Source organism: Pollachius pollachius (assembly GCF_949987615.1).
Source record: "Pollachius pollachius genome assembly, chromosome: 8".
Lineage (NCBI taxonomy): Eukaryota > Metazoa > Chordata > Actinopteri > Gadiformes > Gadidae > Pollachius > Pollachius pollachius.
The window spans coordinates 14832661-14845160 of record NC_136941.1 but is presented as its reverse complement, the minus strand read 5'-3'; the positions used below and the strand labels follow the sequence as shown (position 1 = coordinate 14845160).

General features: G+C 45.5%; 2 protein-coding genes across 6 annotated transcripts in view; one reads left to right on the top strand and one right to left on the bottom strand.

Annotated features, from left to right (window-relative positions):
• Positions 1-3084: 3084 nt before the first annotated feature.
• LOC307078825 (rhodopsin) lies at positions 3085-4140 on the top strand (the record flags this gene model as incomplete). The annotated part of the gene is made up of 1 exon (XM_079740821.1): positions 3085-4140. The coding sequence occupies one exon, from the start codon at positions 3085-3087 to the stop codon at positions 4138-4140; it is 1056 nt and encodes a 351-aa protein (XP_079596947.1).
• A 1884-nt stretch (positions 4141-6024) lies between these two features.
• Positions 6025-12500, bottom strand: part of LOC307079221 (membrane-associated guanylate kinase, WW and PDZ domain-containing protein 1-like) — a 78199-nt gene continuing 71723 nt past the window's right edge. For all 5 annotated transcript variants that reach the window (XM_079741393.1, XM_079741395.1, XM_079741391.1 and 2 more), the window contains exons 21-23: positions 11948-12091; positions 11266-11404; positions 6025-9502 (exon numbers count right to left, since the gene is read on the bottom strand). In XM_079741393.1, the coding sequence (XP_079597519.1) occupies positions 8322-9502; positions 11266-11404; positions 11948-12091 (1464 nt within the window). In that variant the 3' untranslated portion in view covers positions 6025-8321. The remainder of the gene's footprint in view (positions 9503-11265; positions 11405-11947; positions 12092-12500) is intronic.

The following is a 12500-nucleotide window of genomic DNA, read 5'->3' as shown; positions in this document are numbered from 1 at the left end:
GTGTGGCTGCGTGCTCCACGCTGTGCTGCTCACTGAGACCCAACCTGACCCTGTGCTTCAGAGCGCTGGAGGCCAGTGTGGGCCCACAGCACCACCGTCGGCCCTGGCTCAGAGGGCCTGCCAACGATACGGCTCCACGAGCAGCTGCCAGGCCAGGGGGAAGTGGTACACAACACACACTCGCACAACAGACACACAGACACACACGCAAACCAGATAGACACAAACAAGGCACACACACACACACACAAACACATACTCACACACATAGACACACTCTCACACGCACGCACACACACACACACACACACACACACACACACACACACACACACACACACACACACACACACAAAACCAGACACACACAATCAAACACACAACCGCACACACAAACACACACTCTCTGTCACACACACATGTTCACATACACATGCACACATGCGCACACGCACATCTGGAAAGCGTCACTGCCGGCTGGTCCACCTGGCTCCACTGTGACGGAGGACAGCTGGGTAAAGAGGAAAGGAGGAGAAAGATGAGGGCACCTTCTACTGCACATCTGCAACCACTCTGTTTAAACACAGTCACTCAGTTCAATTTGTGCTTCCCAAATTGATGTTCCCGACAATGTCTGAGTACACTATAATTTCATTCATGTTTGATCCTATTCACCAGTTTACTTTTTAACAACCTCTTGGGGTTTAATTAGTGGATTTTATGTTTTATTCCTGTGTTTCCATAATATAATAATATTTTTCCAAATAATAATTTTAATAATGTAAACCCTTTTCTTGAGCAATGCATGTTCCATAATTTTTTCAGGTGTTTTTAAATGCTTAATTTCTTGCAATGTCTTTCGGCAGCCCCTCGATAACGTATCGATGAATTCAGGAGGGACGGCCATTCAGAAGGAGCTATAAGAGCTTGACACGGCTCACGTAGTAGCTCAAGAAGTAGCGCAAGATAAAAAATGTGTTATTATATAAATACTCATGAGACGCATTACAGAAGAAGCCCAAAGATTATATTTTGACGTTGTCATGAAAATAATATGTTTCATGACAACGTCAAAATGTAATTGTATCTGCGATGATGCAATTTCCATCAAATTAAATCATTAAAATGGTGATAGTTTCTAATATAATACGTTGTTGTTGTTGTTATTGTTGTTGTTGTTGTTGTTTTGCCATTTTCATTATTACTCTCCACTTTTTTGTTTCATGCCATGTGTTAAACCTCACCACAAGGGGGCGATGTTCACCAATTTATGAGGATAATAAAAATGCAGCGTTCCTTCAGTCTTGCCTTGCTCCTCCCTTGATAATGATAACCAAGGAATCTGATGTGTCATTTAGTGTTCGTACAGATACATATTTATTTTGCAATATTATGACATATTTGGATTGTCTCACGACACTCGCATATTTGCCCTATAGCTCACTCTACTCATTATTCAAGATATCCAGAAAGTGAAAGTAGCTAGTAAGCGATCATTGAAAATATTATTGGAACACCGATATATTACATTTCATTTTAGTTAATGACTTTGGCTGATCCCTCCCTAGTTTTAATCTAATAATAACTACACTAATAATAATAATAATAATAATATAATAATAAAAAAAGTAGTTTTATTATAGCGCATTCTCATCCTCAGAAAATGAAGGTTACTGTTTAGCATCTGTAGGACATTAAGCTTAGGCTAATCAAATTCCCCATTCTCATTGCATATGTCTTTGGAAATTATTCCACAAAGGCCTATATAATACAGGACTATATTTTGTATAAAATAGCGAGTTTCTGTATTCGACAATGCGCCTTGGTCACTTTTCTATATTGAAACCTTGCCTATTTTCTTAGTGTCAATCAAAAAAGCAAACACATCTAACAAAATTAAAATATCAGAAGACGGCAGAGAGAAATCGTTGCTAAAGGCTAAAATGCTTAACATTTAGCAGACATTGTGTCAGGCTGAAGATCCGTCAGACCTGGGTGATGGTAAATCCATTCCAGGCCCGGGCGGCCTGCGCAGGCATAAGCTGCAAATCTCTTTAGTTCAACACCCATTAGGAAAGTGCTGAGCCCTTTGCAAGCCACTAAGATGGTTAACTCCTGGACACGTCCACAGCGTTTAATGTCCCCTCAAATAACGGAATAACACCTGCAACCCATCAAACCAACCAATGAGTACATAGACACTTGTATTATAATGTTTAATTATAGGCACTGATTGGCTAAAATAATACACAGGTCTCAAACATCTTTCTGATCTAATATAAGGCCAGTGCCATCTTTTTCATTTATTGGTGATTTTATTCGCTGTAATAGTTTTATACTTGAGCAACAGGCCTTCATACAGTATCATAATTAAAAAGTTTTTTGTTAATGATATTTTTGTTGTTGTTAGCCAAACATACTTCTTTTGTTCTTTCAAAAATGATCAGAAGCAATTCATTTGTTAAATAGAGATCATTTAACACTATATAAGTTATCTCATACTTCAATTTAGATTTGGACTAAAGGATTCCAAACTATGAAATAATTGTGGATCCAGGGGATAAAGGTTTAAAATACATTCTGCCAACATTTAACTTTGTACAATATCTTGACTAATGATGAAGAATAACAATTATGTGTTCCTAAATATATATCCATTATGTCAAGTTTCTAAAATGGAAGTAAAGCAAAAGTAAAAATATGAGAAAATAATTGAACATTCTAATATCATAACATACAAGTATTTCACCTTTGTGCTCCACTAAATAGCTTCTGACAGTCTTACAGCTTTCAGGCGCCACAACTGCTTTCACTACACGGTCACGGCACAGGTGAAAGCAACCTTAACAACTTGATGAGTGGTCAATTATGATGTGCAGTGATGGCTGGATTAGATATTAACCGTGTCCTAAATCACTTTGTGCTGACGGATTTGGAAAGTTATAATCCCAGGGGTGCCTTTAAAAGGATGAGACTGACCGGCCTAGCTCTACTTGTAGCAAAGTCCCTCTCCATCTCTCGTGTTTACAGCCAGAAGACCCAACACCGCCGCAAGGGGCTGAACGCAACCGCCACACCGCAACCATGAACGGCACAGAGGGACCTGCCTTCTATGTGCCCTGGGACAACTCCACTGGCATCGTGCGGAGCCCCTATGAGTACCCCCAGTACTACCTGGTCTCAACGGCGGCCTACTCAGCCCTGGCCGCCTACATGTTCCTACTCATCCTGCTCGGCTTCCCCGTCAACTTCCTCACCCTCTACGTCACCCTGGAACACAAGAAGCTGCGGACGCCCCTGAACTACATCCTGCTGAACATGGCCGTGGCCAACCTGTTCATGGTTTTCGGCGGCTTCACCACCACCATGTACACCTCCATGCACGGCTACTTCGTCTTAGGGCGCACTGGCTGCAACATCGAAGGATACTTTGCCACCCTGGGCGGTGAGATCGGGCTGTGGTCGCTGGTGGTGTTGGCCATCGAGCGATGGGTCGTCGTCTGCAAGCCCATGAGCAACTTCCGCTTCGGGGAGAACCACGCTGTCATGGGCGTGGCCTTCACCTGGGTCATGGCCAACGCTTGCGCTTTCCCCCCCCTGGTGGGCTGGTCTCGTTACATCCCCGAGGGAATGCAGTGCTCATGCGGAGTCGACTACTACACTCGCGCTGAGGGCTACAACAACGAGTCCTTCGTCATCTATATGTTCATATGCCACTTCATCATCCCCATGTGCGTGATCTTCTTCTGCTACGGACGGCTGCTCTGCGCAGTGAAGGAGGCGGCTGCCGCCCAACAGGAGTCCGAGACCACCCAGAGAGCCGAGAGGGAGGTGAGCCGCATGGTGGTGATCATGGTGTTGGGCTTCCTGATCTGCTGGGTTCCCTACGCCAGCGTGGCCTGGTACATCTTCTGCAACCAGGGCAGCATCTTCGGTCCCATCTTCATGACCCTGCCGGCTTTCTTTGCCAAGTCCTCGTCCATCTACAACCCCCTGATCTACATCTGCATGAACAAGCAGTTCCGTCACTGCATGATCACCACCCTGTGCTGCGGCAAGAACCCCTTCGAGGAGGAGGAAGGATCCAGCGCCAAGACCGAGGCCTCCTCCGTCTCCACCAGCTCCGTGTCCCCCGCGTAAGCGACACCCTCGACCACAAACCCCCCCATGTGATACCCTATCGAAGAAGAAGAAGATGAACACTTACCACTCTCCCCCGGGAAACGACTGAAGGCTAACTTCACCTTTTGTATCTTACAAACCATTTGGTGTAACCTAAAGACAGTTGCAGGAAGAGCAGACCCCGACAACATGTTTCTGCTTCTGTTTGTGTACAGAGAGTCCAACGTATAAGAACAGTGAGATTTTTGTTTCCTCGTGTGAAAGGGAAAACATATTCATCTTTTACAGTTGGATCATATATGTAACTGGCTTATTTGTGAACGTAGAGGCATGTAATCAAGGCAACGTAAAATAAACCGCACTTTGCAAATGAGCATTTCTGTTCATGTTTTACTTACAGATGGGTTGGAAAAGTACAACTGAATGTAGTGTATTTAAATCAAATTAATAAATGTCAATAAAATATTCAGAATGCATTCATGTCGTGAATGACTCAATTATTACAACACATTTCTATATGGTGATTATTTAGAAGAGCAACACTGCACAATGTGATAGGCAGGACAGGCAATGCAATAATTCCTTTGCTAATGCTGCTTTCAGAGGAATAATAATCCCTGTCCAATCACAGGTGACCTTGGCTTTAGCACCACGGATTATGACATGTATAATCATGAAGGTATAGACACAGCGTGACGCCACTCTCACTTTATCTGATTATGCAAACTAATCATATTAGATTAATAAGGGTGAAGATGTGTCAGACAATATCCAACAGTAATGGCATGAGAAGGCCTTGATATAATCAAAACAGTTATATCAAAACAATTATGTTATTTAATTATACGATTTCATTATTATAACCACACACGTGCACACATACACAATGCACTCACGCAAGTACACACACACACACACACACACAACACACACACACACACACACACACACACACACACACACACACACACACACACACACACACACACACACACACACACACACACACTCACACACACACACTCCCACACTCACACACACAGGTTAATAGGATATATTTGTTCATTGCTGCGTTACTCATTTGATAAAATAATGCAGAATGTGGTAATGCGAGAAACTCAACACGTCATTCTATCGGTCTCTGAATGGGCAAACATGTCGGCCAGGCAGGAGAAAAACAAATACATCAAGATCTCCCCCGTAATGACCTTCTCCTGTCGCTATGGCAACCATCCCACTACTGCATGGCTCTCGAACAGAATACAGATCTTGTCACTGAACAGTCCACTCGGATTTAGATCAAGAGAAGGCTGCTTAGCTTCCATGTATTATAGATGGATAGGTAGATGGCTGGATAGATAGTCAGATAGATATTAACACGGATGGCTAATAGAACGATAGACGGATAGACAGATATGGGCAGCTCGATAGATAGATAAATAGACAGATATAGACAGCTCAATAGATAGATAAATAGACAGATAGACAAGACAGCTCGTTATATAGACGGAAAGACAGATGTAAACAGCTAATAGATAGACAGATAGACAGATATAGACAGCTCAATAGATAGTCAGATAGATAGGTGTATAGATAGATAGATAGATACAGACAGCTCGATAGATGGAGGATAGATAGATAAAGCGGTACTAGCACTGTTTTGTATATTTGCGTAAATAGCCTTTTGTCATTGTCCTGTTTTATCATGTGTGGTATTGATACGTTTCATTGTTATTATGTGTCACTGTTCTACTGCATGCCCATTCGATTCCTGAAGGCATCCCATCTGCACCACAACATGTCTGCTGAACAAAATATTAAGTACTTTTGAATTTGTATGGAAAACTTTATTTGATAATAAAAATAGCATTCACAGACTTCCTTTGATAGCTACATATACAGTGTGTGATCCATTTCAAGGAAAGAAGCTTTATTGGATAATTCCACATCTACTTGTACTTAGACTAATGTTATGTATAGCTTCATGGGTCAAATAAAGCTATGAACAATGTAGTATTTATATATGCATAGTTTTATAAAATAAAATAAAAAGATTGGCCCATATACATGTACTGCTTTTTATCAACACAGAGACAGCATTATGTGCCTGGAGCACATTGCAAGAAATAATGCTTAAAGAAAACAGACTGCATACAAGTGCTCTATAATACAAAGGCAGGCTAACCGTAGAGAGAGAGAGAGAGAGATTCAAACCATCAAACAGCTTCTGATCAACCAAATACAGTCTTCCATTTTAGTCTATTTATACCTGATTCAGAGTAAATTAACATACCTCACCTTGAATCACCAGGTCCATGTCAGCAATATAAACACACCATCATATTCCTCACTGCTGAGGATCCCCATAAATTTCTCTTTTGTACAAGAAAAAGGCAACATTTTAATCCTTAGCAGGTTCCTATTAGTTACACATTAAAATTATTTTTACGTTATGGCCAACAGGTTTTTAACATCCTACATGTTTCTTCTTTTTTTTCTTCCTCATCATCATCTTCTTCTTCTGTTTCTTCTTCTTCTTAAATACAGTACCATGACGACAACAGTGATAAAACAATGCATTTTGTTTGTGGCTATCCAATATCTTTTTAGTTCTTCAGTGAAACATAAAACAGAGAATACACACATAACACACGTCATCAAAGCAGCAGTCAGACTCCAGTGCTGTGACAGAATGGCTCAGGTGGGCAGATCGGCTGACTCGTGTACCGCAACGGACCACAGGTGACCCCGCCCCGTGACCCACCACCTCAATACCCGGGGGAGACGGACGGACGGACGGACGGATGGACGGACGGACGGACAGACGGACGCCGGTTTGTTTAGAGCGAGGTGTGACCGCCATATCTATGGGAATGCTTGGGATGAGATGAGTACGTAGCTATTCTCAGCCATACATGCATCTTGGACGGAGAGGACTCGTTTGACGATGCAATGTTTTCTGCCGTTGAATCGAATCGAATCAAATCAAAGTTGGTTTACCTGGTGGCCTCTCCACGTCGGTATCGTTACACAAATTGGAACTGGTTACAGTCACACTGATGAACCTCTATGTGCACATGGTGTCTGTGTGCAGCATGATACGTGGTGGAGATCAGCCTGTAGCCGGGTTGTGGTTAATTGAGAGGGGAAGATCAATAATTCCTGGGTATTGGTATTTCTAAATGACCTTTTCTCTGAAATACAGTGCGTGGATGTTTAGGGGATGTTTAGGGGATGTTTAGGGAATGACGGCTAGCTGCCACACCATCAAGTGTCCAAGCATATTTAGTAGGGTGTTACCAGAGAGTTTCCAAAGTGTGGTTGGACGAGGACCTTTACCACGTTCAGAAAGTAAAAGGCCTGACATGCTTCTGCTCCAGTCATGCATTGAGACAACTGCATTTCCTTCGTTATTTTGTTCCTCTAAGGATTACTCAAAATAATGGTGAGAATTTGTACTTTCTGAACCCGGAAATTAAACATAGTGAAAAAATAACATTTACAAGTCTTGCTCCTTCGAATTTTAACCGATTAAAAAATAAATAGTGAACAAATGGTAGGGAGGGGGGATATATTACATTATATTTGTCACTTTGTGAATCAGAATCTTCCCTTATACTTTGCCTAAATGTCCAGTAACACGTTGCCAACTCTTGTGAACCCTCAGTGTCTTGTGCTATTGTTCATTTAATAAAGCAACTCAGGAGTGGAAAAGACAAATACATTGAATAGTAGCCTGTGTGTTGGATGAACAAGTCACCACCGTTGGAAGAATGCTTCAAACCTCTGAGGAAACACATATTTTAGAGATCAGAAATGCCTATAAAAAGCAACATCACTGATTATTCATATGCAGGCACATACAATACCGGAACTACAGTATACAACAACCTCTCTTATGCTCAAAGTAACTAGAACAATAACATAACAACCAGAATGAAACCCAAAGCGCCGTACTCCTGCAGTTTTTTCATTTTTTTTTTTTTGAATTGATTCTCTAGCTGGGATCACAAGGACTTAAGTCAGCTAACTCAATCAATCGACTATTACTCAACCAATGGATCCAACCATTCACAAGGAGTTTTGTGTCCTCAGTTTAAGTTCACTTCCAGTGTATAGTACATAGGTTTCCACACATAAGACGGGGGGAGGGAGGGGAGAGAGGGGCGCGAGGGGAGAGGCCTCTCTGTTTTCCAGCTCTAGATACTCAGGTCTTTGGGACTCTCCTTGTACAGCCGTCTCTTGGGCTCAGGGAGCTGGCCTTGGCCCTGGCCCGGGCCCAGCGTGTTATTGTTGTGGCCGGTGGCGTTGAAGTGGCCCGCGTTGTTGTGGCCAGCGTTGTTCTTCATCATGCTGTAGTAGTCCTTGAGCCTGGGGGCCCCCGCCACCACCGGCGCGTAGTTCACCTCCTCCCGGCTGTAGTTGCTCTCCGGCGAGGAGTCGCGCTCCATACGATACCGCCTCTCTGGCGTCCCGTTGGCCAGGCCCCGCTGCGGGGAGGAGTCCCTCAGGAAGTTGCCGTTGTTCATGGCGGCTCTGTCGGGCGTGCGGCCCCTGAGGAGGGACAGCGAGTCGGCGGCGTGGTGGTGGTGGTTGTTGTTGTTGTTGGCGCGCTCGGGGGTGCCGGCCGCGCTGCCGCCGCCGCCGCCGCCGCCACGGCGGGGCGTCTGCGGGTCCTGCAGCAGGCGGCGCTCGTACGACTTGCGGTCTGGCGTGACGCTGAGGAAGCCGCCGTCGTCGTACTCGTTCTCGCGCTCAGGCGTGCGGTCGCGCGGCGGCGCCCGCTCCGCCCGCCGGTCCATGGACTTGGCCCGCCGGCGGTCGGGGGAGGAGTTGCGCTTCCGGGCGGGCGAGCGGTCCAGGGAGCCGCGCCGCTGGGGCTGCGCCGTCCTCGGGTCGAGGGTGGAGCTGCTGCTGTGGCTGGTGGCGCGCTCCCTCCCCCGCTCCTTTTCGGCCGCCTTCTTCCCCGAGCTGTCCTTCCTCAGGGTCTTCAGCAGCTTGGAGATGCCGCTCTCCGACTCTGATTTCTTCACCTTGCGCCCTCGGCCCTTCTTGCCACCGCTGCCGCCGCCGCCGCCGCCGTTGTTGGTGCCCTGGTTGTCGGGAGACGGTTGTCTGGGAGTACTTTTGCTGTGGTTGTTGTTGTTCCAGGTGTGATGATGGTGGGGGGGGAACTGCCGGCCCTCATAGTCCATCCGGTCCGCCCCGGCCCGGTCTCTGTCTCGCCCGCGCACCGCCTCCTCCTGGCGTGATGGTGTGTGAAGGTCTGGTGGATAGCTGGACTCCAATGAGGTGTGATATCGGCTCTTGGGCGGCAGATGTCTCACTTCCGCAGAGTCTTGTGCCCCGGGTGTGGGAGGGTACCCGTCATTGCTGCCGTCTGGAGGGGGGAACACAAGGGAGGTTACGTGATTGGAAATAAAGTTGCAGAGGTCGATAACAGTTTTTTGCATTGCATGAACTGGGTTTAGGTTTAATAGTTCGTAGCTGAAAAAGGGGATGCATTCAGATATGGTGGGGACATTCAGATATGTTTTCTGGGGTCAGGGATTTGAAGGAAATCATGCGGACACATGCATCTTCAAATTGTCCATATTGCAAAAAAAAATGATAACAAGGGGAACAGGGAATCAAGGCTTCAGTTCAAAGTGACAAGACAATTTATATTGAGACATGGCCGACAAACATTGAAGCCACAGAACACTTCAATGGCTTGCTTTGTCTATGAGAGCGATGGGTCCAAACACAAGCAGACAGGTGCAGGCCGTCGTCAATGTGGGTCCATTAAAAACAAAACAAAAAGCAGTGGGGGGAGAAAAGCAACAACGGCCATGTAACACACAACAACACAACATGGAAGTCTGTTGGCGGCCCGTCTCGCAAACGAGAGAGAGGTTACCATGGCAGCCGCATGTGGGTGACATCATGGATTAATAACCATCGTGTGCCGTGTCGGTGGGGGGTGGGACAGTGTACATTCAGGGATAAGGGGGTCGGGGGAGGCGGTATGAGGATGTAGCACAGTCTGATGTCACATGACATATAGCGTGATCACTGTACGCACCCATATAGACGCACATATGTACACACACACACACACATACACACACACACACACACACACACACACACACACACACACACGCGCGTTAATACATACACACAAACACGTATACACACATAAACTCACATACACACACAACAAATGGGGGAGATGCATGTATTTCAGCCCGGAGCTGGAAGAAGCGGTGGGTTTAGTCGGGGCACAGGAGGACTGAGAGTGAACTGGGCTGCGGCAGACCGCTGGCTACAAACCGTGGTCTGATTTTGTCCCATAAGGTAGAAACAGGGTTCTCCCATCTTCTCATTCCTCATAGTACCAACAGCGAGATGAGGAGCCATCATCGCTGGAGGGGAGGAGGAAGAGCCCAAGCAACAAGAGGGTAAGAAGAGAGAGACAGAGAGACAGCGAGAGAGAGAGAGACAGAGAGAGAGAAAATACAACAGGGAAGAGACTGTTTACAGTGGGTCTCAAACGAGAGGAGGAAAGGGAGTTGGTTCTGGTAGAGAAAATGTAAATTGAGTGATCTTTCACTAACAAGGACTGCGTTGAGCAGAGGTGGTTTCCCTGAGAAAAAAACTAAACAGAAAAACGAACAACAAACAATGGTGAACTCCAGAGTAAAGTAATCACTGCGTGACTCACACAGTAAGCAGAGTGCTACCCTCTCACAACTGCTCCCAGGAGATCATGTTATTGCCACTACACTACAAGTGTTCATGTACATCTACACCAAAATAGCCATCTCTACCATTATATCTTCATCTTTGTGTACTGCAGCAGTGCTTTTCCTCAGTATTATTCCACCATTGTCAACATGTAGATTTGAGTGCAAGAGGTGTACGAGTACTAAGCGGCCGAGGTCAAGTTGAGTGCTTAATTTTGCCCTTCAAATATCATTATTTACAGTAAACAAACGTGTTTTACATCATTGAACCTACACAGAATTGGAAGGGGGGAGGTAAGTTTACAAGGTGGCCGTTAGCAGCGTTAGTCACATTAATGGATGAGGAGTAAAACCAACACAATCTAGAGTAGCTAGCCTGTGCTAGCTTAGCCAGAGCTAGCCTAGCATGACCTACCGTATTCTGGCACGGATCCGTCGCCCCGCTTGAGGACGAGCCGCGCCCACCGGCCGCCGTTCTTGATCAGCTCGATGGCGCGTGCGTGCTTCATGTTCTTTGTGCTCTCACCGTTGATCTCCAGGATCTCGTCCCCTACCTTGAAAACACAATGTGTGTGTGTGAGTTATAGAGTGTGCGTGCATTACCACGACCAGCAGATCACTACTTTAGGGGTGATAGGGGGTGCTGCAACGTCTGATGAGAGCCGTGTTTAAATTCACACCTTGAATGGTGTGACAGCGCTACTACAACATGGCTTATCTTTATATGATAATTACCAATCATAATGACAATAACAATGAAATGAACACAACTACTATAAAAATGACTACAACAACACTAATAATATTATAGGTGAAGGAGTGATTAGCCGTTACAAGCTGATTTTAAAATTGGCCTCTTCTCTCCTCTTCTCTTCAATGTATGACGGATAGATGACCAACGTTTGCTACAGTCCACTGGGTGGGCTGGTTGACTGACCTATCCAGCATACATCGGTTAACCACACTCACACATCTGGTGGTATAATATGTCACCTTTAACAATATGACCACTATAACAATATAATAACAATATGCTTTTAATAGCACTTCCCAGACCCTTTCCTTTGAACACATAGTTAAAAACTTAAAGGCCATACCCTCATCTTGCCGTTTCTGACGGCCGCCCCGTCCTCGGCCAGCCGCAGCACGTACAGGTCCATGCTGTACTCGCGGCCCCCTCGCAGGCTGAACCCAAAGCCCTTGCTGTCCCGCTCCAGGTCCACCGAGTAGAACTCAGCGTCCTGGGGAGCAGATGGACAGAGGGGGGGGGGGGAGAGGGAGAGATGGATAGAGAGAGAGATGGAGAGAGAGATGGATAGAGAGATGGAGAGAGACAGAGACAGATGGAGAGATATATTGCGTATTGAGATATATATATATATATATATATAGAGAGAGAGAGAGATGAGAGAGAATGACATAATATGAGAGAGAGAGAGAGAGAGAGAGAGAGAGAGGGACAAAGAGAGAGTGAGAGAAGGAGAGACATAGAGAGACTTCTTAATATATCACAAATAGACTCAAAAAACACACTCAGCATGCATATCACCCAAAAAGCACTGAATAATGAATGCTCCCTCAATGTGCGATCAGGGTACAGATGGCGACAGCCAGGCCTAACCAAAACGGGCTCAGCTCAAGACACATTGT